Raw genomic sequence first — 25,082 nt, forward strand, 5'->3', positions numbered from 1 at the left:
CTGAACAAATGGGACTACATCAAAATAAAAAGCTTCTGCACAGCAAAAGAAACCATCAACAAAACAACAAGAAAACCCACCTCTTGGGAAAACATATTTGCCAACGTCATATCTGATAAGGGCTTAATCTCCAAAATTTATAGGGAACTCATACAACTTAACAAAAAGAAGATAAACAATCCAATCAAAAAATGGGCAAAGGATCTAAATAGACACCTTTCAAAAGAGGACATTCAGAAAGCCAAGAGACATATGAAAACATGCTCAAAGTCACTAATCATCCGAGAGATGCAAATCAAAACAACAATGAGGTACCATCTCACACCTGTCAGAATGGCCACCATCAACAAATCAACAAACGACAAGTGCTGGAGAGGATGTGGAGAAAAAGGAACACTTGTGCACTGCTGGTGGGAATGCAGACTGGTGCAGCCACTATGGAAGGCAGTATGGAGGTTCCTCAAAAAATTGGAAATGGAACTCCCATTTGACCCTGTGATCCCACTACTAGGAATATATCCCAAGAAACCAGAAACACCAATCAGAAAGGATATATGTAACCAGATGTTCATAGCAGCACAATTCACCATAGCTAAGATCTGGAAACAGCCTAAGTGCCCATCAGTAGATGAATGGATTAGAAAACTGTGGTACATCTACACGATGGAATACTATGCTGCTGTTAAAAAGAAGGAACTCCTACCATTTGCAACATCATGGATGGAACTGGAGAGCATTATGCTAAGTGAAACAAGCCAGTCAATGAAGGAAAAATACCACATGATCTCACTCATTCATGGATAATAAAGACCATTACAAACTTTTGAACAATAATAGATACAGAGGCAGAGCTGCCTCAAACTGATTGTCAAACTGCAGTGGGAAGGCCAGAGAGAGTTGGGGGGCGGGAGGGAGGGGAGTAAGAGTTCAACCGAAGGACTTGTATGCATGCATATAAGCATAACTAATGGACATAAGACACTGGGGGGTAAGGGAGGGTAGGGGTTTGTCAAGGGCGGGGGGGAAAAAACGACACTTATGTAATACCCTTTGTAATACTTTAAGCGAAAAATAAAAAAAAAAAAAAAAAAAAAAAAAAAAAAAAAAAAAAAGAAACTGCCCCAGTGAGGTTGGGACGGCCCCAGTGAGGTTGATACTGCCCCAGTGAGGTTGGGAAGGCCCCAGTGAGGTCGAAACTGCCCCGGTGTGGTAGGGACGGCCCCAGTGAGGTTGAAATGGCCCTGTTGAGGTAGGGGCGGCCCCGGTGAGGTTGAAACGGCCCCCGTGAGGTAGGGACAGCCCCGGTGAGGTTGAAACTGCCCCGGTGTGGTAGGGACGGCCCTGGTGAGGTTGAAATGGCCCTGTTGAGGTAGGGACGGTCCCGGTGAGGTTGAAACTGCCCCTGTGAGGTAGGGACGGCCCCGGTGAGGTTGAAATGGCCCCGGTGAGGTCAGGACGACCCTGGTGAGGCTGTAATGGCCCTGGTGAGGCTCAGATGGCCCTGGTGAGGTTGAGACTACTCCAGTGAGGTTGGGACAGACAAAGGGGACCAGTATAGACTGATGAACAGGAGTAGATACAGAGGCAGAGCAACATTGAACAGACTGTCAAACTACAGTGGGAAGCCTTGGGAAGGTTTGGGGGGGGATTAAGAGATCAACCTAAGGACTTATATGCATGCATATAAGATTAACCAATGGACACAAGACATGGGGTGGCGGGGGAGGGGGCGGGGGGGGGAGGGGCTAGGGGAATGTCAAGGGGGGGGAAAGGAGACATATGTAATACTCTTTGTAATAATTTAAGAAATAAAAATTATTAAAAAAATAAAATAAAATATAAGCTTTGATAGTATACTAAAAAAAAAAAAAAAAAGAAAAGAAAACCTATTTGAAGAAATAATGACAGAAAACTTCCCCTACCTGGTGAAAGAAATAGACTTATAAGTCCAGGAAGTGCAGAGAGTCCTAAACAAGAGGAACCGAAAGAAGCCCACACCAAGACACATCATCATTAAAATGCCACAGGCTAAAGACAAAGAGAGAATCTTAAAAGCAGCAAGAGAGAAGCAATTAGTTACCTACAAGGGAGCACCCATGTAGCTGTCAGCTGATTTCTCAACAGAATCTTTGCAGGCCAGAAGGGAATGGCAAGAAATACTCAAAGTGATGACTAGCAAGGACCTACAACCAAGATTAGTCTACCCAGCAAAGCTCTCATTTAGAATTGAAGGACAGATAAAGAGCCTCAGAGACAAGAAAAAGCTAAAGGAGTTCATCAAACCAGTATTGCATGAAATATTGAAGGGTATTCTTTAAGAAAAGGAAGAAAAAGTATAAGAAAAAGAGATGAAACATATGAGCAATAAAATGGCAATAAATACATATCTATCAATAATTGAATCTATAAGTCATAATAAACAAACAATAAATCTAATGAACAAAATAAACTGATGCATAAAATAGAACCAGAGGCATGGAAACATGGAACAGAGTGAGGAATCTCAGAGTTAAGGGGAGTAGGGGGCTGGAAGAGATTAACCACAGATCTTATATACTTATATGCATTCCTATGGACATAGACGATGGGGTGATGAAGGCCTCGGATGGGGTGGGAACCAGGTAGAGGGGGACAGTGAGGGAAGGAAGGGGAACATCTGTAATACTCTTAAAAATAAAGATTTTTTATTAAAAAATAAATAAAAAACGTAATGCCCATAGGATGTTATTAGGAGGATGCCATTGGGAGGGTCTTCGTTACTGAGATCTGTGCCCTTGTAAAGAGGCCCCAGAGAGCTGGCTCATCCCTTCCACTGAGGACACAAATGGAAGTTGTCAGTCTGCAACCCCAGGAGAGCCCTCACCAGAACCTATGAGGCAACCTTATCCTGAGCTTTTAACCACCAGAGGGTGGAAGGCACATTTCTGTTCCATTTAAGCCTCTTTGCCTGTGATATTAATATTTTTTAGAAGCCCTAATGGACTAAGACAATGTCCAAATTTTTTTTAAAAAGCTCAAAATAAAAATGGTTATTTTCCCTTTGTGATGAATTCACTTTCTACTTAAAACTACCAGCCATTTCACTATTTTTCAAGAGAAGAAAGATGTATGGGCAGTACTAAAAGGTATTAAGCATATTTTATAGTTAGACAAATTTATTTTAAAACTGTGTACCTCTAGTGTCAAACAGGAGAATTAAAAACTTAAAAAAGTGAACTTTGGGTCTTTACAAAGTTGATAGTGTTCCATTTTCTGTGTCATTGAAACTGTGTCTGAAGCTACAGGATCCCTTAACGAATGAGGTTTTATTTCTGCTCAGCTCCACGATTCCTTTCCTCCCAGGTTACCTGCCTTGTAGACCTGTGGTGTAGGGCCTGAGCCTGGGAGCAGCAGGCAGAGCAGGACCAGGGCTTCCAGCAACTGGGCCACACACCATCCACTCTGCAGCCGGCCCAGCAGTCCCAGGCCCTGCCTTGCCTGTGCTTGGCCCTCAGGTATTTGATCAGTAGGTGCCACGGCTCCACCTGGCAGAGGAAGCCTCAGACTTACCTACAGATCAGACATTTGAAAGGGAAAGAGAAGAGGGGGCTGGTTAGACAAAGAGATCCTCAGGTCTGACGAAGCCTATGCCAACTCAGCAGAGAGTTCTGGGGGCAAAGACTGACCCATAGCCACGTCCCGCTGGGGCAGACACTGGGAGCTCTGCTGAGCTGGGCCTGGTGAGGGCATGGCTTTGGCTCAAAAGCTAAGGTGGGTTCTGACAGTGTTGCCGCTGGAGGCTGTGAGCCAACTGCACAAAAAGCCAAATTGTCTTTTCTTCTTTTGCTTTTTATGCTGTACATTCGATTCCTACAAGGACACTAACTACTGAAAGTTATTCAAACAGAAATAAAATCTGAATATACATATAATAAGCAGGTACATTAGTAATTAAAATAAAATATTACCATTAAAGTAAAAGTCCAGTACCAGATGGCTTCACTGGCGAATTCGACTAAAAATTTAAGGAATTAACACGAAACATTGTAAACACTTTAAAAAATAAAATAAAAAAGGCAGAAGTACTTCACCATTCATTCCATGAGGTCAGTATCCGTCGAAGATATTACTGGAAAAGAAAACTTCAATCAATATCCTTTATGAATATAGACATAACAATCCTCAACAAAATACTAGCAACTTGAATATGGTAACTTATAAATGGAAGAACATATGTGAGAAGTATGTACCATATATAAGTATATGATCTGGGATTTATAATATAGTTTACTTATTGAATTACACCCCAATATCCGATATGTCCAAGGCCCTCAATATATAATTTGTCAGTCGTATGTGAGTTGAGTGTCCCCTACTCCTTGATGACTTGGTGAAATTGGTTCAAACTATCATTACACAGCACGGAAGACTTCACAGTCCTCCCCTCTGTTTCTAAGAGTTCCCCTTCCTTTACCTCAGCCTCTCCTCTTTCCTCATTCCTGTGACATGTGCACTGTTTCTACTTCAGGCTGTGACTCTGAAGGCCCCAAATGCAGTTTTACTTTTTTAAAAAAACTTGCATTTATGCACAATTATTTCTCTTTTAAATCCTTATTGTTGAAGTATTACATAGGTCCTCCTTTTTGCCCCATTAACCTCTTCAGCCCGCTTTGACCCCCACCCCCAGGCCCTCACCACCCCATTGTCAGTGTCCACAGGTTATGGATATATGCATTCAAGTTCATTGGTTGATCTCTTCCCACCCATCCTCCCCTGCCTTCCCTTTGAGGTTCGACAATCTGTTCATGCTTCTAGTTTTTACTGTATTTTTTGTCTGTTTTTTTTATTGCTTAAAATATTACAAAGAGTAGTACATTTGTCTCCTTTTTCCCCCTTGGCCTTCCCCCCGCCTACCCTACCCCCCAGTGTCTTGTGTCCATTGGTTATGCTTATATGCATGCATACAAGTCCTTTGGTTGATCGCTTACCCACCCCCAACCCTCCCCAACCTTCCTGCTGTAGTTTGACAGTCTGTTTAAAGCTGCTCTGCCTCTGTATCTATTTTTGTTCATCAGTTTATAATGCTCTTTATTATCCATAAATGAGTGAGATCAAATGGTATTTTTCTTTCACTGAATGGCTTATTTCACTTAGCATAATGCTCTCCAGTTCCATCCATGCTGTTGCAAATGGTAAGAGTTCCTTCTTTTTTAGAGCAGCATAGTATTCCATTGTGTAGATGTACCACAGTTTTCTAATCTATTCATCTGTCAATGGACACTTAGGTTGTTTCCAGATCTTAGCTATGGTGAATTGTGCTGCTATAAACATAGGGGTGCATATATCCTTTCTGATTGGTGTTTCTGGTTTCTCAGGATATATTCCTAGCAGTGGGATCAATGGGTCAAATGGGAGTTCCATTTTTAACTTTTTGAGGAAACTCCATACTGTCTTCCAGAGTGGCTGCACTAGTCTGCATTCCCACCAGCAGTGCACGAGTGTTCCTTTTTCTCCGCGAATGAGAAAATGCATATATATGTTGGCAGCACAGTGCTGAATTCCCTTCTGTAGGGTTTGGACTGTTTTTCCATTCTCACCAGCCATGCAGGAGAAGACCTGATTCCCTCATACCTTTACCAACAGATTATGCTGGCAAACCTTTGGACTTTTGCCAAACCTGGAGGTGTCAAATAGTATCTCACCTCAGAAATAGAGGTGTCATTTAATTAATATTATTAGTGATATTTATTTTTTTTGTTTTGATTTATTTTTCTGAGTGTATATTAATGTCTGTTGATATATTGAAGGTACATTTAAATTCGTTTTTCTCTGAATATTTATTTTCACCTCTTGCTCCATTTTCTATCAAGTTGCTATTATTACTTTCTGTACTTTTAAATTTTCTGTGTATAACAGGAATATTTACCCCCTTTGTTGTAAGCTGAAAAATATTACTGACCCTAATTTGACATTTTTGCTTTAATTTTTCAAAGGTGTCTTTTGTCCCACATTATCTGTGATATTTTTTTAAATCACTTATTCATCCTTCTCTTTACTCTATTTCAAATCTTAGAAATATTTTCTTTACTTCCAGGTTACAAATAAGTTACCCATGGTTTTTCCTTTTATTTGTATGCCTTTTTATTTACATTTAAACTTTTATTCTGCTTGCAATTTGAATGGCATGAGGCAATAATGCAATTTTATCTTTTTTTTCTGTATGGTTATACAGTTACTAGAGGCCCAGTGCATGAAATTCGTGCACGGGAGCAGGGGGTCCCTCAGCCTGGCCTGCACCCTCTCCAATCCAGGATCCCTCGGGGCTGCTGGCACCTAACTGCTCACCTGCCTGCTGGCCTGATCCCCCTAACTGCTCTCCCCTGCTGGCCTGATCCCTCTAACTGCTCTCCCCTGATGGTCTGATACCCTTAACTGCTCTCCCCTGCCATCCTGATCCTCCTAACTGCTCTCCCCTGCCTGCCTGATCGCCTCTAACCACCTCTGCCTCAGCCCTGCCACCATGGCTTTGTCCGGAAGGACGTCCAGAAGGTCGGTCGTCTGGAAGAGGTTCAGTCTGATTAGCATATTACCTTTTTATTAGTATAGATGCCACCTTGCCTAAAAATGCAGGTTGTTAGCAGGTTTTCCTATCATGGAAGGGGAGCCCGCAGTAGCATCCTGGGTTCTGACCAGGGCTTATGCACTCGTGCTTTATCTCAGCAGATGAGATTCCTAGAAGAAGACTCTTGGATGTACCTTGAACATTTCTATTGATTTTGCCAAATCATCCTCCAAAAATGTTGAACCACTTTAAACTCCCACCAGCAACCATGCATGTGCCCTCTGTCCTACTTTGATGCCAGCATCATTGATTTCCCCCTAGAAGCTTTCCTCCCCTCAGCCGGGACTGCTTGGCACTTGAGCCAAACTCATTGTTCACCCCGGGACTTGATTTCCCGAGAGAATTATGGAGGAGGAAAAATAGTTTTCCTCTACCCTCCTGAGTTCTTAGCAGAGGCCCTTATAATGAAAGACAGATTAACAAGAGAAAAACTAAAGTTCATTAACATGTGTACCTCATGTATATGTGGGAGATCCCAGGGAACAATGAATAACTCCCCAAGGTGGCTTAGAATCCAGATTTAAATACCTTCTTCCTAGGGAGAGGGGACGGGAGATGTAGGCCTCTTAGAGGAGGGTACATTATTTTTAGGAAAGATGAATGGAGGTGGGGGAGATAGTTTTTAACAAAGTTTGGGTGTGATGTCAACTTCTAGTCTCCTGTTCTGTGACTTGAGTCAGTCTTCACTGGCTGATGGCACTTTTCCCATCAAGGGGACCTTTTGGCGGGGAGGGGGTGTCTGATTTTAGGCAGAGCAGGAGACTTCAGTGAAAACCTCTCTTTGCATTTGCTGTTTTTCAAGCATCTGCAGGTCAAGATCATCAGTATAACAACACGGCATCTGTTGGGGTGGCCTGTTCTCTGACCTTCAGAATAAACCCAACAAAAGCTTGTTTCCTCTTTTAGATGATTTGCCACAGTAGCGTTATTCCCTGGAGACAGTATTCTGACCAGACCTTCCTGGGAGTGGTCATAACATACCCTGTCCTTGTAGAAAGGTGTGGGCCATATCACTAAATAAATCAGGGTCAGTTTTCTCATCTTGTGGAAAGGGAGATAAAGTTATGATAGTTTATCTTCCTTTCCAGAGGTTTCCTGCTGGTTTGTGTCCCTGCTGCAGCCCCAGTGGCCCCAGTGCCTCTGTGACCTTGGGGCTAGGGGTTGCTGGGGGCCGGCCCCCCTATGGGCTGTGTCTCTGCTCTTCCAGCCCCAGCACCCCCGTGGGGCTTGGGGCTGCTTGGTGCCGGGCTCCCTGCGGGCTCTGTCTCTGCTCTTCCAGCTCCAGCTGCCCCACCGCCAAGGCGGGGCTTGGGGCTGCTAGGTGTCGGGCCCCCCTGCAGGCTTGTGTCTCTGCTCCTCTGGCCCCAGCAGCCACAGCAGCCCCAGCGCCTCCTCGGCCATGGGGCTTGGAGCTGCTGGGTGGGGCCCCACCCCCCTCCCGCCTGCAGGATGTGTCTCTGCTCCTCTGACCCCAGCAGCTCCAGTGCCTCTGCGGGGCTTGGGGCTGCTGGGTACCAGGCCTCCTTGAAGGCTTTTGTCTCTGCTTCTCCAACCCGGGCACCAAGGCGGGGCTTGGGGCTGCTGGGTGCCAGCTCCCCTGCAGGCTGTGTCTCTGCTCCTCTGGCCCCAGTGGCCCTAGCGCCCCCACGGCTTTGGTGCTTGGAGCTGCTGGGTACTGGGCCTCCTTGAAGGCTTGTGTCTCTGCTTCTCCAACCCGGGCGCTGAGGTGGGGCTTGGGGCTGCTGGCTCCCCTGCTGGCTGTGTCTCTGCTCCTCCATCCAGGAGGCATTGCTGACCAAACAGGCCCAGAAGTCCTCCACCAGTGAGTTGGGGCAGAAGCCTGCGTGGTCGCCAGGCTTCCTTCTGCCACTTGGAGCCTACATATGCAAATTAGCCGCCATCTTTGTTGCCAGTTAATTTGCATATTGTGCTGATTAGCCAATGGGAGGCATAGCAAAGGTACACTCAATTACCCTGTTTGTCTATTATTAGATAGGATTCCAAAATTGCTTTATTAAAACATCTTTGGCCTCTTTGATGTGTTATGCTGCCATATTGAATTTAACTGTAACATAGTGTAATTGAATTTAATATAAATAAATAATTTATGATTAATTTAGTCTCTTTCTGAATTCTCTGTGTTTCACTGTTCTCTCTATTCATACAACATCGCACTTTTGTAAACATAGAAACTGCAGTGCTTGACTCATGGTAGAGCTAGTCCTTCCACCTTGTTCTTTTTCTTGATGGTGCTAAATAACTTACTTTTTCCTTCATCAAAATGAACTTTATAATCCACTATTTAACTTTATAATCCACTATATTTCACCTGCATGAAAAAAATGGTGATGACAAAAATTTAAATTTACAGTTATCCTGTATAATAAAAGGCTAATGTTCAAATTGACCAAATGGCAGAATGACCAGTCATTATGACTTGCACTGACCATCAGGGGACAGACACTCAACACAGAAGCTGCCCCCTGGTAGTCAGTGTGCTCCCACAGGGGGAGCACCGCTCAGCCAGAAGTCGGGCTCACAGCTGGGGATTGGGCCTAAGTAGACAGGCAGACATCCCCTGAGAGGTCCTGGACTGGGAGAGGGCACAGGCTTGGCTGTGGGATCCCCCCTCTAGTGCACGGATGTCATGCACTGGGCCTCTAGTATAAGATAATGTTAGAGAAGTATCTAATTTTTCTTCATCCCCAAACTTTATAACCCATTATTTTAACTTTACAATCCTCTCTTTCATAGATACAGGGAAAAAAGTGATAATAAAAATTTATAGTTATATAAGATCACGCTAGATAATTATCTATTAATTATAATGTATAAAATGCTTTAAACATGGATCAGTTTTGAATTTGGTCAAATGTCTTGACTGCACTAGGTAATTTTCTACATCATCTTTTAATAAGATGTGTTATAACAACAAATTTTGGTATGAATATTTCCAAATGAGACACATCTGTAGCTTTATTTATTGGTCAAATCTTTGTTACCCTTTAGGATCAATATCACACTTGATTCAGAGAAAGAACTGAAAGATTTCCCTTTTGTTATGATCAGGAAAAGCTCACATAACATTGAAATGATCAGATTTGTAGAGGTTTAGGTGAATTCACCTGTGAAAGCACCCTCCTCCTGGCCGGCCCTGCCCTTATCCCCCCACCCTCATCGGGGCAGGGCTGGCTGACCAACTCCCATGACCCCTCCCCCTGGCTGGCCTTGCCCCTGATTTGTCCCCCATCCCAATCGGCCAGACCCCACCCATGGATAAATTGGTGCACCAGGCCTCTAGTAGTTAATAATCCTGTATTATGTACTTGAATGTTGCTAAGAGAGTAGATCTTAATGTTCTCACCACAGAAAAGATATAGTAACTATGGCACCTAATGCAGGTGTTAGCAAACACTATGGTAGTGATTATTTTTAAATATATAAATGTATCAAATCAACACATTGTATACTTTAAACTTATACAATGGCACATGCCAATTATATCTCAGTAAAGCTGATGGGGGAAATCTAGGTGGAGTTCAGTGACAGTTGGTTCTTCACTAGAGATAAGGTGCTGGCAAGAATGGGTGAAAATCAGACCTCAGGCGATTAACCTCACCCTAAGTGAAACCCCTCACTATATATGGGCAAAGTCAACTCAGAGAGTGTGAGTGAGTTAGGCATGGCCACATCCTTGTTAATGACCTAACCAGGTCAGGCCCCCTATCACCATAATCCTGTGGTAGCCTCCCTTCCTCCATTCAGTAACTGGCTAATTTCTGCACCTTTCTCATGACCTTCTAGTAGGAGAGACCTACAAGGATGGCCAGAGTAAGTCCTGAAGGAAAGGTTTCACACTCTCCCTATTGTTCCATTTTTGATAGTTGGAGAAACCATCCTTTCCTTTGAGAAAGATGAAATTTTCATGTGATATCCTGGCACTAGGACCACCTTGGTGTCACTGTCCCAGGGAAGGAGGCTCTCAAGAGGCCAGTTTATAGGTAAAGACCTAAAAGCAAAAGGAGTTAAAATTAGTGATCCAGGCTAAAAGTGAAAACAGGCCTCAGAAACCTAAAATGCTCTTCTCCCATGAGGTTATAGCCCCTGTGGGGGACAAGCTGTTGTGTCACAGAGACCTTCTGAGGACATCACGTCAGCCCAAAGCAGTGTTTCACAGTGGGAACTTCCCATTCTAATGCCTTAGTGGTGAGTGTTGCCATCTCTTTAAATTGTCACTCCTGGGCCCCACCCCTTGGGGCATCCAGAGAGGTAAGACACTTCCCTGCGTGCTGGGAAGTAGGTCAGGGGCTTCTGGACCAGCCTCAGAGCCTGTCACTGATTCTGCAGGAAAGGTGAGCACCAACAGGGGAACGGTGTGGGCCAGAGAGGAGCTGTGAGGACCTGGAAGAATTCAGTGCCTGTAAGAAGCTCACTGAGTGTGCACCTTCGTTCTAGTAGGTACCAGGAAGGGGAGCGGGATCTAGCAAGAGTAACTCCACACTCCCAGGTGTGTAAGGATGTCTGAGTTTCACACACAGCAGCTCAGGATCAGCAGCAAGTATCTCCTGCAGCCTGGGTGCCCACCTTCTTACTCGGGACTGTGCACTGTGCACAGGGACTCGGAGCACAGAAGGTCCCATTGTGTTAAACGATGACTGATGGGCTGGAACCACTTTACTTGAAGAAGCCTCAGCTTGGGGGCAGGATGTCAGGAGTTGGAAGGGCGGGTCCCAGTCTCTCCAGGACATTGATCTTATTTAGACACATTGAGACAGGACAGTGAGTTTACTTCCCAAAAGGCTCCAGATCACCTGGGACATGTTTCTTTTCCAATTTCCAAGACAAAAATTCCATTTCTGTTCTTGTACCTCTCCCAGGCCATCCACCCTAACTGGATCCCTAGTTCACTGAACAAATTTTCAAGTTCTTGTGGTTTTCCAAAGTCTCCCCTGCCTTCTGAAGCTCCTAGGAAATTGAAGTATCTACAGATTTTATCACATAGAATTACCAGGGAAAATTTAATGTCTAAAACTTTCTCACTGGCATGAGTCTTAAAATTTCACTTCTTCCCTTTAGATTTTATATTCCTGAAAAAACAAATTCAAGCTCATGAAATGTTCTCACAATATCATTCCAACCCCAGCCCAGCCCTTCCAGTGTTTTTCCTTCAATTCTGAAGTTCAGGGGAAGCAGGAATAATGACTTTGTTACTGTGTTTTCACCAGCTCTTTGAAGTTGAGCTGACACATCATAGGTAGTTATACCTATTTGAAGAATGAATGAATGGTGTTTGGAACTCTTTCAGGTAAGCATGGGAAAACAGAAGATGGCAAGAGATGAAGAAAGTGTCTATGGTAAGGACATGTGTACTGCATACTTGCTTCCAGGTATGAGCCCTGGATAATAATGGAAATGGGCAAACTCAGGACTGCGCAGGTAACCCCAAACAGGTCTCTGAGGTGTCTCGGGTAAAACAACAAGAGCCCTAAGATGTGCATATTAGTTGGGTCCCTGCCTCTGTCAAGCTGGGAGAATATGAACTTCCTTGACTAGCCTGGACCTCCATTCCCCAAGTGTAAAATGAGGATAATAACATACTGTGATCTCCACAGAAGAGGATGCAGAGGGTATTAGATCATGCACTAGAGGGGGTGTGATACACCAGGGAGAATGTTAGAGAACATGGTAGGTTAAACAGGAGTTTTATAGCATGCAGCAGGATTATGAGGGAGGGGAGGCAGGAGGACGGAGAGAGGGAGAGAAGGAAGAAAGAGGTGATTTCATTCAATCCTCTCAACAGCCCCAGGAAAAACAACTGTACTATTATTCCTATTTTTGCACAAAGGTTTAACACTTGATTGGCAACTTCCAAGATGGCATAACTGACCCAGGAAAGAGCAGTGAATCAAACCCAGTGTGTCTGGGACTCCAGACAGCCCTTCACCCACAGGCCTACGGCCTCCGCCTGCCCATCTTCCATGGCATCTGGGAGAAGTATGACAGAGGCCACTGAAGCCTCAAATAGGGACAGCTCACAGGTTGTGGGGGACCAGGGATAATGGGTGAGGCCATATCTGGAATTATGAAGGAGTATCCTCTGGAGCAAAGTTGGAGAACATCTTGCACTCAGGCTGTTTAAGGCCCGCTGAATCATTTGATCTGGCCCTGCCAAGGCAACAGCAGGCAGGACTCAAAATTCAATAAATCTAGGTGCTTTTTTCATAGCAGCATAAATTTATATTAAGTGAATTATATTAACCAAATCCTATCCAATGAAGAGCTAATATGCTAATTAGACTGAACAGCAGAACGACCATCTGGATCTTCTGGATGAAGCTGGGGCTGTGAGGGCCAGCTGATGCAGCCAGGGCTGTGAGGGCAGAGCTCTTTGCATGAATTTCATGCATCAGGCCTCTAGTTATGTTATAAATATGCAAATAGCCCTTGGCAAAAAAAGATTCCCCAACCCTGCTCTAGAGTAAAGCCCACCAGGTGTTGAGCATCTACTGATGCATGTGGTGAAACCAGAGATGACAGGAATAGGTGCTGAAGATTCCCTGGAGTTCAGAAAGCTCTGACCAATGACCTCAGTAAGGCTTTGGTGGGAAAGCAGAGTTGAGACACTGTTGTTCTTGTTCAAAGGCCTCAGGGAATCCAGGTAACCAGGATACATTGCTTTAAGATTTGGAAGCTCACAGATCACTTGTCCTCCAGGTTCGGAAGACACCACACAGGCCCTGCAGAAGCCCCAGCTGAGGCTCATCCTGGTGGAGAAGACAGGGGCTGGGAAGAGCGCCACCGGGAACAGCATCCTGGGCCACAGGTGCTTCCTCTCCAGACTCACAGCCACTTCAGTGACCAGAACCTGTGAGATGGGGATTTGCAGGTGGGACAGGTGGCACATGGAAGTCATGGACACCCCAGACCTTTTTAGCTCCCCAAGACCCAAGACAGACCTGGAGTGCCAGGAGTGAACCCGCTGCTACCTGCTGTCAGCGCCTGGGCCCCACGTGCTGCTCCTGGTGACTCAGCTGGCTGTTTCACTGCACAGGATCAGCAGGCCATGAGCACGCGCAAGGTCCTATTTGGGGACAACATGGTCGCTGGCACCATTGTGCTGTTCACACAAAAGGAGGACCTGGGTGGGGACTCTGCAGGATTTCGTGTGCCACACTGACAACCATGCTCTTCGGGCTCTGGTGGCCGAGTTCAGGGGCTAAGTGTGCTTCTTTGACAACAGGGCAGTGGGCTGGGAGCAGGAGGCCCAGGTGCTGGAGCTGGTGGTGCTTGTGGAGCGCCTGGTGCAGGACCATGTAGGTACCCTCTATTCCGACCAAGTGTACCACCTGGCACAGACACTGGCCTTCTCAACCACTGAAGAACAACTGTGATGGGTGGCAGAGAGGCTGGTGGGCTGCACGTGGGGGGGACAAAGGCGGGGCCTGCTGGGCACACTGTGGGACTGGGTGATGGCTTGGAAGCTGCGCACCCCCCCGCTGCTGGGCGTCCTGTTCAAGCCTGGAGACTGCTCTCCAGAGACTGGTTCCAGGCTGTGGAGGAGACCTCTCCCGAGTCACAGAATGTATCTAGGTAGGACTTGGACCCATTACCTGACAACCACATTCTTCCCTGGTGTCTGTGCCTCTGAGGCCCACAGGTTTTCCTTGTGTCCCTCACCTGGCAGTAGCCTACCAACTCAAAGACAAAAATCCTGCCCACTCCCATCTCCTCCCCCCCGAACCCCTCCCCCCCCCCCCGCCGCCCAAACAAACCAGCCCATGGGACCTGGCCCTGCCAGAGTTCTTTCCTGATCTCTTCTCTTCCTGAAGCCTAACCTGTTGATGCTCTTGCCTGTTTTCCACTGACCTCAGGCTGCCGTGGGAATCCTGAAATCATCCCTGGTCTTCCCAGGGGATCAAAGGCCAGAGCCAACACAAAGCCTCAGTCCAGACCCATTTATTTCAATTGAATATGAATTGTATGAATAAATGCCTTGGGCATTCATGTTGTGTTAATGGAAATCAATATTTGCAGATGTTTGTTCATCTGCCTTATATGCCCATTGAACAAAGACAGTGCTCTGTCATTCCTAACCCCTTCTGCAAAAACCACACACCCAAGTGCAGACACACACACACACACACACACACACACACAGGGTGTGTGCCCATAAGAATACAAAGCACTTAGGAACTGTTCATCTGTCCCAGGAAGGCCATCTTCCTTTGCGTCCCCATTCAGACCCTTCAGCAACTTGAATGCAGAGGCTTCTGCAAGTTCAAGGAAAATTGAACTAGAGACTCAAATTCCTAGGAGCCACTGAGGCCTCCAAAAAGTCTACTTCCAAAGAGGAGTCTTCTCACTGGCTGACACACTGACAGGGTGAGCATAGGCTTTTCAAGTCACAGGTAAATAAAAGAAATGGAAAGGTTTGGACATTTTTATTTCAATATCAAAGTAAAGGGCAAACAGGTCTTAGTGGGCTGCGAATTGGTGATACAAGATGCGGTAAAGAGTCATTCCCTCTGTTCCATGCAGGTCTGGGGGAGTCAGCTCTCTGGTTCAGATTAGATGAGCCAGGTTAGCACGGCTCTCCTGTCCACCCACACTTGCACTGCCCTCAGTGTCTCTACTCTCACAAACAAACTCAATCCCGCCTCCAATTCTGCTGGGTAATCCCAAATATCTTCCCTACAGTAACCTCTGCCTTGTGTCTTCACAAACAAACTCTCCCAGGGGCCTTCACATCACTACAGAGACAGGTAAAAGGGGGAAATAATCTGCAACAGCGGAGTGCATATGGGAGTGAGGCCCACAGCCCTGCCTGGAAACCATTGGGAACACAAAGGGGAAAGCCAGTGCCAAATGCTGAGACTGGACATTTCCTCTGCTGCCAAGGGCATTGTGGTTCAAGGGTTGAGCACAGATGCCAGGGAGGCACTGATAGGAATTTCGATTTTGGGCTTGTCCACTTTCTGGCAAGTTCTTGTCCTGAGGACTTTTTATCCTTTTTTTTTCTGGTTAGCTGTCCAGGTGCATTTTTAATGTGTTGATGCATCAAGGTAAGTGTATAGGGGAGATTTGGGTTATTCTTTGGTCTGTTTTACTATTTTATTTTATTTTAGTTGTGCCTGGCTTTAATGTGGTTTTTGTTATTTTTCCCCTGACTTCATCTGCCCTTGGGTTTAGCTGGCACAAATGGCATGAATTGGTTCTTTGTGCTCTACCTCCCAGACCAGAGTGATTTAAGCTATGTAGTCTCTGGTGAGGGAGGAGACACATAAACCATTTGCTCTCAAGTGCCCTTGGTTGGGGAAGATAAGGTCTTGTGATTAATAAGCTGGCTCCAATCACCCAAACAGTTAATTTTCTCATCTCAGTTTCCATTTGTCCAGGTATTTTTCTAGATTCTTACTATCCTGCTTCGCATGGACCACAGAACCACCTTGCTGGGGAAGCCTGCTGCTTCCCTAACAAGGTGCACACAGACTTGGACTGAAATAATGTGCATCACCGGTGGTGCTAACACTTGACATAGGCAGGATTTCTCATTTTCAGTTTCCTAAATTGAGTTTGTGAACTCTTCAGAACATATTACTGCCTGATTATGCCAATTCTGTAACTTCCTCAGGTTGTTAGCCTTGTGGGTATTGGTGGTGAGTGAGCTGGGAAGATGGTGGCGGTTACCATCACAGCATAACAAATCATCCCAAAGCCTAGTGGTTTAAACCAACAACAATCTTTACTTTTCTCATGAGTCTGCAATCTGGGCAGGATGCAGGGGGGTGGCCCATCTTTGCTCTTTGCTGCTTCATCTGAGGTGGCTCAGTTGGCAGCTGGAGAATCTGCTTCCATGTTGCCTCACTTGCACAGCTGGCAAGTTGGTTCTGCTGGAGATGAAAGACCAGCCAGGGGGGTGGGCCAGTGACTTCAAGTCCTCTTCATGTGGCCTCTCGATGGGCAACCTGGGCTTCCTCACTACATGGTGGCCAAGTGCCAAGCCCACAAACCCTAGGGAGCGAAGAGGCATTTTCCCTATCTCACTTTTGAAGTCACAACCACACCTTAGTTGTCAAAGCAGTCAAAAGTCCATTAAATATCAAGAGGACAAATCCTATAATTCAACAGAAGAAAAAAATATCAAGAGGACAAATCCTATAATTCAACAGAAGAAAAAACAAACTGATTATATGAAAAAATGGATGAGATCGAATATATTGTTTTAGTCATCTTTGGAAAATATAATTAACCACATTAACAAATCACAGTAAATTAAGAAACAAAAATATAATTTACATTATTTCCAAAACATATCCCATATGCTTGAAAGTACATCCCAAACTATTTTTACAACATCTTGAAATATATTCTTTTCAGCTTCTTCCCTAATATTTTCGAGTTTTGTCTTAAAGGTCTCTGATAGCATTGATATTTCCTTCTCCGTGACTTGCTTTGATATTTTCCCCTGAGCACATTTCTCTTTAACTGATTTAGTTTCTTCTTCTAATTTACTTTCATAGATTATCTTCAAGGCCTCTATCTCATGTTGCAGCCTCTCCATTACATTCTTATAGATGGGAGCAGAAAAGTGAGACCTTCCATTCTCCCCCACCAGCTCCACCAGCTCCACCAGCTCCCTCAGTTGAGCTTCCTTGTCAGCTTTCTCTATACTTTCTTTATTATTGAAGGCACAGCAGCAGTTCCCACACTCCTGGATGATGCTTTGCAGGTTTCCTGCCTCCTTTAAAAAGTCATTCAGTGTCTGATCACCCAATTCATCTTTGCGAGTGAACAAGATGATCATGTGTTTCATGGCTGACTTCCCAAAGATTTTCTTGATCAATTTAACCGTATTCTGCTCCTCCTCCGTGTAGCGGCCCAGCTGTAGAACCAGGATGATGGCGTGGGGCCCCGGGAAAGACTGGAGGACACACTGGCTGATTTCCTCACAGGTGTACATCATTTTGTCCTTAGTATCAAAGAGCCCTGGAGTATCCACGACAAGAAGGTTCCTCCCCTCCCATTGTCGCTCTCCTTTCTGACAGGACTTGGTAACAGCATGGGCAGCAATTTTAGAATCAAATTTTTTTCTGCCAAGGATCGTGTTTGCTGTTGCACTTTTTCCACTTCCAGTTTTCCCCACCAGAACAATTCTCAGAATGTTGTCAGGAAGGCCAGACATCTTCTTTCAAGAGGCTAGGGGGTACAGGTACCAACAAGACCTTAAGGAAGGGAATGAGAAGGGGAAAGGGTACTTAGGTAAGTGCGAACCATTCCCAAACCTCTTTTCTTTGTTCTTTCCCTCCCTGAAAATTTATAATCATCTATTCCTCATCTGGAGGAAATAATAAAGCAGAGTTTTCTCATAAAAGAGTACAAGATCCAGGTGCTTTCATAGGAGAACTCACTTAAACCTCTATAAAGCTGATCATCTCAATGATATTTGAGCTATTCCTGGTCATACAAAAAAGAGGGAAATCTTTCAATTCTTTCTCTGAATCAAGTGTGATATTGATCCTAAAGGCTAACAGAGATTTGACCAATAAATAAAGCTACAGATGTGTCTCATTTGGAAATATTCATACCAAAATTTGTTGTGTCAACACATCTTTGAATAGACCAGAGGCCCAGTGTGCAAAATTTGTGCATGGGGGTGGGGAGAGTCCCTCAGCCTGGGATTGGGCCTAAATCGGCAGTCAGACATGACTCTTGCAATCCAGGACTGCTGGCTCCTAACCACTTGCCTTTCTGCCTGCCTGATTACCATTAACTACTCTGCCTGCTTGCCTGATTGCCCCTAACTGCTCCCCTGCTGGCCTGATAACCCCTAATGGCCTCTGCCTTAGCCCCCACCATGGTGGCTTTGTCAGGAAGGAAGTCAGAGATCTGGAAGATGTCTGGTTGATTCGGTCTAATTACCATATTACCCTTTTATTAGTATACATGAAGTAGAAAATTACCTAGTACAGTCAAGACTTTTGACCAAATTCAAAACTGATCCATGTTTAAAGCATTTTATACAATGCAATTAACAGATAATTATCTAACTTAATCTTATATAAATATAATTTAAAATTTTTATCATCACTTTTTCTCTGTAGCTGAGAAAGAGTAGATTATAATGTTAAAATAATGGATTATAAAGTTTTGGGATGAAGAAAAAGTTGATACTTCTCTAACATTATTTTATATAACTGTAAATTTAAATTTTTGTCATCACTATTTTTTTCATGCAGGTGAAAAAATAGTGTATTATAAAGTTAAATGGTGGATTATAAAGTTCATTTCAATAAAGAAAAAAAAGAAAGTTATTCAGCTTCATTGAGAAAAAGAACAAGGAGGAAGGACTAGCTCTACAATGAGTCAAGCATTGTAATTTCTATGATTACAGAAGTGTGATATTGTTGTACCAATAGAGATAAAAGTGAACCAAAAACAGAAAATTCAGAAACAGACCAAATTATTCATACCTTATTCATTTATATTCAATTCAATAACACTATGTTACATTTAGATTCAATAAGACAGCATACCACATCAAAGGAACTAAAGATGTTGTGATAAAGTAACTTTGGGATAACTGTATAACCATACAGAGAAAAGATAAAATTGCATTCATTGCCTCATGCCATTCAAATTGCAAGCAGATTAGAAGTTTAAATGTTAAAAACAAACAAACACCCAAACAAACATATAAATAAAATAAAAAAACATGGGTAACTTATTTGTAACCTGGAGGCAAGGAAAATATTTCTAAGATTTGAAATAGAGCAAAGAGAAGGATGAATAAGTTTGATTACATTAAAATATCACAGATAATGTGGGACAAAAGACACATTTGAAAAATTGAAGCAAAAATGCCAAATTAGGGACAGTAATATTTTTAAGCTTAAAGCAAAGGCGTAAATGTTCCTGTTATACAAAGAAAATTAAAAAGTGCAGAAACCAAATACCAGCAACTTAATAGTAAATGGAGCAAGATATGGGAATAAACATTCAGAGAAAAATGAATTTAAATATACCTTGAATATATCAAAAGACATTAACATACACTCAGAGAAAAATAAATCAAAACACAAAAAATAAAATCATGAAAAATATTAATTAAATCACACCTCTATTTCTGAAATGAGATACTATTTGACACCTCCAGGTTTGGCAAAAGTCCAAATGTTTGCTAGCATAATCTGTTGGTAAAGGTATGAGGGAAGCAGGTCCTCTCCTCCATGGCTGGTGAGAATGGAAAACCATTCCACACCATACAGAAGGGAAGTCAGCACTGTCCTGTGAAAGTACATATGCATTTTCTCATTCATTGTCAATCCTCCATTTTAATATTTATCCCTTAAGTACACTGACAACAATGCAGAAAAATGACACATAATGCTATTTATTGCAACATTATTTGTACTAGCAAAAGAACAAAAGCCTTTCAAATGGTCATCAGTAGGGACTGGTTGAATTACCTAAGATATATTCACACACTGAAGGACTGTCCAACTGTGAAAAGGAATGTGTCTCTCTATACAAGCATGGAGAGGTCTCTAGGACACATCATTAAGTGGAAAAAAAGTGAAGAAAATAATGTAGATTTGAAAATAATGTATCTTACCTAATAATAGACAAACATGGTAATTGACCATACATTCGCTATGCCTCCCATTGGCTTATCAGCGAGATATGCAAATTAACTGCCGACAAAGATGGCAGCTGGCAGCCACTGAGCTGAAGTGAACAGGAGGCTTGCTTACTCCAGTGATGGAGAAAGCCAAGGTTCTCTGCCTGTCATGGCCTGCTCAAAGCTACACTCAAAGCAACAAAGTTTCAATTATAGAAGGTAAATAAACCCCAGATACCTGGTTTCAGCAGGCCATGGACATGGAGCTGGAGAGAGTAGGAGGCTTGCTTGCTCCAGTGATGAAGGAAGCCAGCCTGCCACTGGCTCTGAGCTGCACTCAAAAAGCAACAAAGTTTAAATTATACAAGGTAAATAAACCCCAGATACCTGTTTCCAGTCGCCATTGCCACGGAGCTGGAGCAAATAAAAAAAAGGAAAGGCTGGGAGCTTCAGTAGCCGGGGGCTTGGTCAGTCTGAAAACAGCCATCAGCCCCTCACCCAGGATGGCCAGGCACCCCAGTGGGGACCTCTACTCTGAAGGGGGTTTGAGAAGCCTGCAAACAGCCATCAGCCCCTCACCCAGTCTGGCCAGACACCCCAGCAGGACCCCCACCCTGATCCAGGACACCCTTCAGGGCAAACCAGTCAGCCCCCACCCATGCATCAGGCCTCTATTCTATATAATAAAAGGGTAATATGTAAATTGACCCTAACAGCAGAACGACTGGGAATGACTGGTCACTATGACACACACTGACCACCAGGGGGCAGACACTCAATGCAGGAGCTCCCCCCTGGTGGTCAGTGCGCTCCCACAGGGAGAGTTCTGCTCAGCCACAAGCCAGGCTGATGGCTGCCTGTACAGTGGTGGTGGGAGCCTCTCCTGCCTCCTCAGCAGCACTAAGGGTGTCCGACTGCAGCTTAGGCCTGCTCCCTGCTGGCAAGTGGACATCCACCAAGGGTTGCCGGGCTGCCAGAAGCATGTCTGACTTCCAGCTTGGGCCCGATCCCCCAGGGAGTGGGCCTAAGCCAGCAGGTGGACATCCTCAAAGGGGTCCCAGACTGCAAGAGGCCATAGGCAGGGCTGAGGGACCTCCCCGAGTGCACAAATGTTTGTGCACCGGGCCTCTAGTTTTTATAATAAGGAAGAATATGAACTACATACATACTAGGTGTAGCGGTTAACAATGCAGATTTTTTTTCAATAGATGGAGTTACACATATGTTGATACATATGCGATTTTATATGTATGCTATTTTGTTGTATGACAACAAGTTTCAAATCTTTATATGTCAAATTTTCTGAAAGTGTTAACATTATAGATATTTTTACGCTTAAAAATGTCAAATTTTGTGCCAAGAAAAGAGCATTTGCAGAAAGTTTTAATTCATTACTTTATTTTGAAGTAAAAATTATCATATACTTTGGGAAGCTTAGGGGGAACATGCTCCATCTCAAGATACTTGTGAATGCTGGTTTAAATGCTTTAAAAATGATGATTTTGATGTGGAAGACAAAGAACATCCAGGTCAACCGAAAAAGTTTGAAGACCACCAATTACAAGCATTATTGGATGAAGATGCGTGTCAAACTCAAAAACAACTTGCAGAAAGATTAAACGTTGCTCAGCAAACAATTTCCGATCATTTACAAGCAATGGGAAAGATTTTAAAGGAAGGAAAATGGGTGCCATATCAACTGAAAGAAAGACAAATGGAAAAACCGAAAAGTCATCAGTAAAATGTTGTTTCAATGGCACAAAAGAAAGACTTTTTTGCATCGAATTGTGACTGGTGATGAAAAGTGGATTTACTTGAGAATCCCAAACGCACAAAATCATGGGTTGATCCAGGTCAACCATCAACATCGACAGCAAGGCCAAATCACTTCGGAAAGAAGACAGTGCACGACGTTTGGTGGGATCAGGAAGGTGTGGTGTATTATGAGCTTCTAAAGCCAGGTGAAACTGTTAATAAATAATCAATTGAACCACACTTTGATGGTGAAATGACCAGAATGTTTCAGAAGACACAGCAAAGTAATTTTGCTTCATGATGACACACCATCACACACTTCAAAACCAGTTAAAGACACATTAAAAGATCTTGTCTGGGAAGTATTAACCCACCTGCTGTATTCACCAGACCTTGCTTCTTCAGATTACCACTTGATCTGATCGATGGCACATGCACTTTCTGAGCAGCACTTCAAAACGAACAAGGAAGTGGAAAATTGGGTCTCTCAATTGTTTGCCTTAAAATAAGAAAAGTTCTATTAAGGCGGTATCCACAAATTACCTGAAAGATGGGGAAATGTGTAGCTAGAGATGGACATTACTTTGAATAAAGCACATTAGGTGTTTCTCTTGAAATTATCATATTTTCTGTGATTACAAAATCTTCATTTTTAACTGGTACAACTAGTAAAATATAAGACATATATCTTTCATATATATGAAAAGGCAATAGCATGATACTCTGAAAAATAAACCAACAATAATTTACTTACATGTGGATGGGAGAAGCAGGGTGGAGGGAACAAGAACAGAAGCTGGAAACTGGATTTCTTGGTTACACTAATATTTCATACATTTGATCTTGAGACCATGTAGGTAGCTTACATCATTATACCAAAAGAAAAAAAATGTTTCAAAATACTAAGACCAAAATGAAATGGCAAACAAATATAATTGTATACTGTGGGGTGGATGGACCATATAGGGAATTGGTTCAAGACACTTAAAAAAGCAATAATTTCATTGTCCATCCTTAGTGTTATTAACTTAAGTTTAACAAAAAAAAAATAACCTGAAAAAAATAATATTGTTGCCGTAACTGGTTTGGCTCAGTGGATAGAGCTTCAGCCTGAGGACTGAAAAGTCCCAGGTTCGATTCCAGTAAAGGGCATGTACCTTGGTTGCGGGCACATCCCCAGTAGGAGGCATGCAGGAGGCAGCTGATCGATGTTTCTCTCTCATTGATGTTTCTAACTCTCTATCTCTCTCCCTGCCTCTCTCTAAAGAATCAATAAAATGTATTTAAAAAAATAATATTGTTATCAAAAATCCTATTCTTGCATGTGTGTGTGCAGCTTTGAAGTCCATTGAAAAGCCATCTAATCTAATAAAAGAGAAACATGCAAATTGACTGTGCCTTTGCTACGCCCCAAGCCATGACCAGCAACCAATCAGAGCGACTACATGCAAATTAACCCAACCAAGATGGTGGCTGGCAGATACAGAGCTGGAGCAAGCAGAAGGCTTGTTTGCCCGGCGATGGAGGAAGCCAAGCTTTTTGCCTGCCCTGGCCGGCTGTGGCCTCCGCTAAATGCAATAAAGTTTCAATTATACAAGATAAATAAATCCCAGATACCTGCTTCCAGCCAGCCTCCACTGGGAGGTTGGGTGGCTGGGGGCTATGGCCAACCTGCGAAGAGCCATCAGCCCCTCACCTAGGCTGGCCAGGCACCCCAGCGGTGACCCCGACCCTGAAGGGGCTGTGGCCAGCCTGTAAACAGCCAACAGCCCCTCATGCAGGCTGGCCAGGCACCCTAGGGTACACCCACCCTGAAGGGGCTTTGGCCGGCCTGCAAACAGTCATCAGCCCCTCACCCAGGCAGGCCAGGCACCCCAGCTGGGACCCCCACCCTGAAGAGGCTGTGGCCAGCCTGAAAACGGCCCTCAGCCCCTCACCCAGGCTGGCCACACCCTCAAGGGGTAGAGTCCCTGCTTCAGGGCTTGATCAGCTTGCAAACAGCCCTCAGCTCCTCACCCAGGCTGGCCAGGCACCCCAGGAGGGACTCCCACCCTGAAGGGCCTGGGGCCAGCTTGCAAACAGCCATCATCCCCTCACCCAGGCTGGCCACACCCTCATGGTGTGAGGGTCCACACTGGGTGCCTTGGCCATCCTGGAAACAGCCATCAGCCACTCACCCAGGCTGGCCAAGCACCTCAGCAGGACCCTCCTCCCTGAAGGGGGTATGGCCAGCCTGAAAACAGCCCTCAGCCTTCACCCAAGCTGGCCAGGCACTCCAGTGGGGACTCCCACCTTGAAGCAGGTGTGACCAGTCTGAAAATGGCCCTCAGCCCCTCACCCAGGCTGGCCAGGCACCCCAGTGGGACCCCACCCTGATCCAGGACACCCTTCAGGGAAAACCAGCAGGCTGCCACCCATGCACCAGGCCTCTATCCTATATAATAGAAGGGTCATATACAAATTGACCCTAACAGCAGAGGACTGGAAATGACTGGTTACTATGACACACACTGACCACCAGGGGGCAGATGCTCAATGCAGAAGCTGCCCCCTGGTGGTCACTGCACTCCCCACAGGGAGAGCTCTGCTCAGCCACAAGCCAGGCTGAAGGCTGCCAGTACAGGGGTGGTGGTGGAAGCCTCTCTCCCCTCCTCAGCAGTGCCAAGGATGTCCGACTGCAGCTTAGGCCTGCTCCCTGCTGGCAAGTGGACATTCCCCGAAGGCTGCCGGGCAGCCAGAGGGATGTCTTAGCTTAGGCAAAATGACCTGGGGAGCAGGCCTAAGCCAGCATGTGGTCATCCCCTGAGGGGTCTCAGACCAAAAGAGGGCACAGGCCAGGCAGAAGGACCCCCCCCCCCCCGCCAGTGCACAAATTTTTGTGCACCAGGCCTCTAGTAGAGATAATAATGAGCCCAGTGACAATGACCCTTACTCCCCTTAGTGCCTAGAGTGTGGTTTTCAAATGCCATTTTCCACCAAAAAATTAGGGTTTTATAAATAAAGTACTGATTCTAGGAATAGGCAGAACATGCTTCAATTGAGCCTTCAGTCTCTTGACAACAAGAAAGCTAGGATGCTCTCAAAAATCACTGGGATCTCATGGAAAGG

The 25,082-nt window shown here is 44.6% G+C and overlaps 1 protein-coding gene and 1 pseudogene across 1 annotated transcript; one reads left to right on the forward strand and one right to left on the reverse strand.

The window, feature by feature from the left end:
- Window positions 1-11,912: 11,912 nt before the first annotated feature.
- Window positions 11,913-13,992, forward strand: LOC139016726 (GTPase IMAP family member 1-like; annotated as a pseudogene).
- Window positions 13,993-16,898: 2,906 nt separating this feature from the next.
- LOC139016111 (GTPase IMAP family member 7-like) lies at window positions 16,899-17,783 on the reverse strand. The gene has a single exon (XM_070423734.1). The coding sequence runs from the start codon at window positions 17,781-17,783 to the stop codon at window positions 16,899-16,901; it is 885 nt and encodes a 294-aa protein (XP_070279835.1).
- Window positions 17,784-25,082: the final 7,299 nt, after the last annotated feature.

Source organism: Myotis yumanensis, unplaced genomic scaffold (assembly GCF_028538775.1).
Source record: "Myotis yumanensis isolate MYYU_CA2020_CCGP unplaced genomic scaffold, mMyoYum1.0.hap1 SCAF_9, whole genome shotgun sequence".
Lineage (NCBI taxonomy): Eukaryota > Metazoa > Chordata > Mammalia > Chiroptera > Vespertilionidae > Myotis > Myotis yumanensis.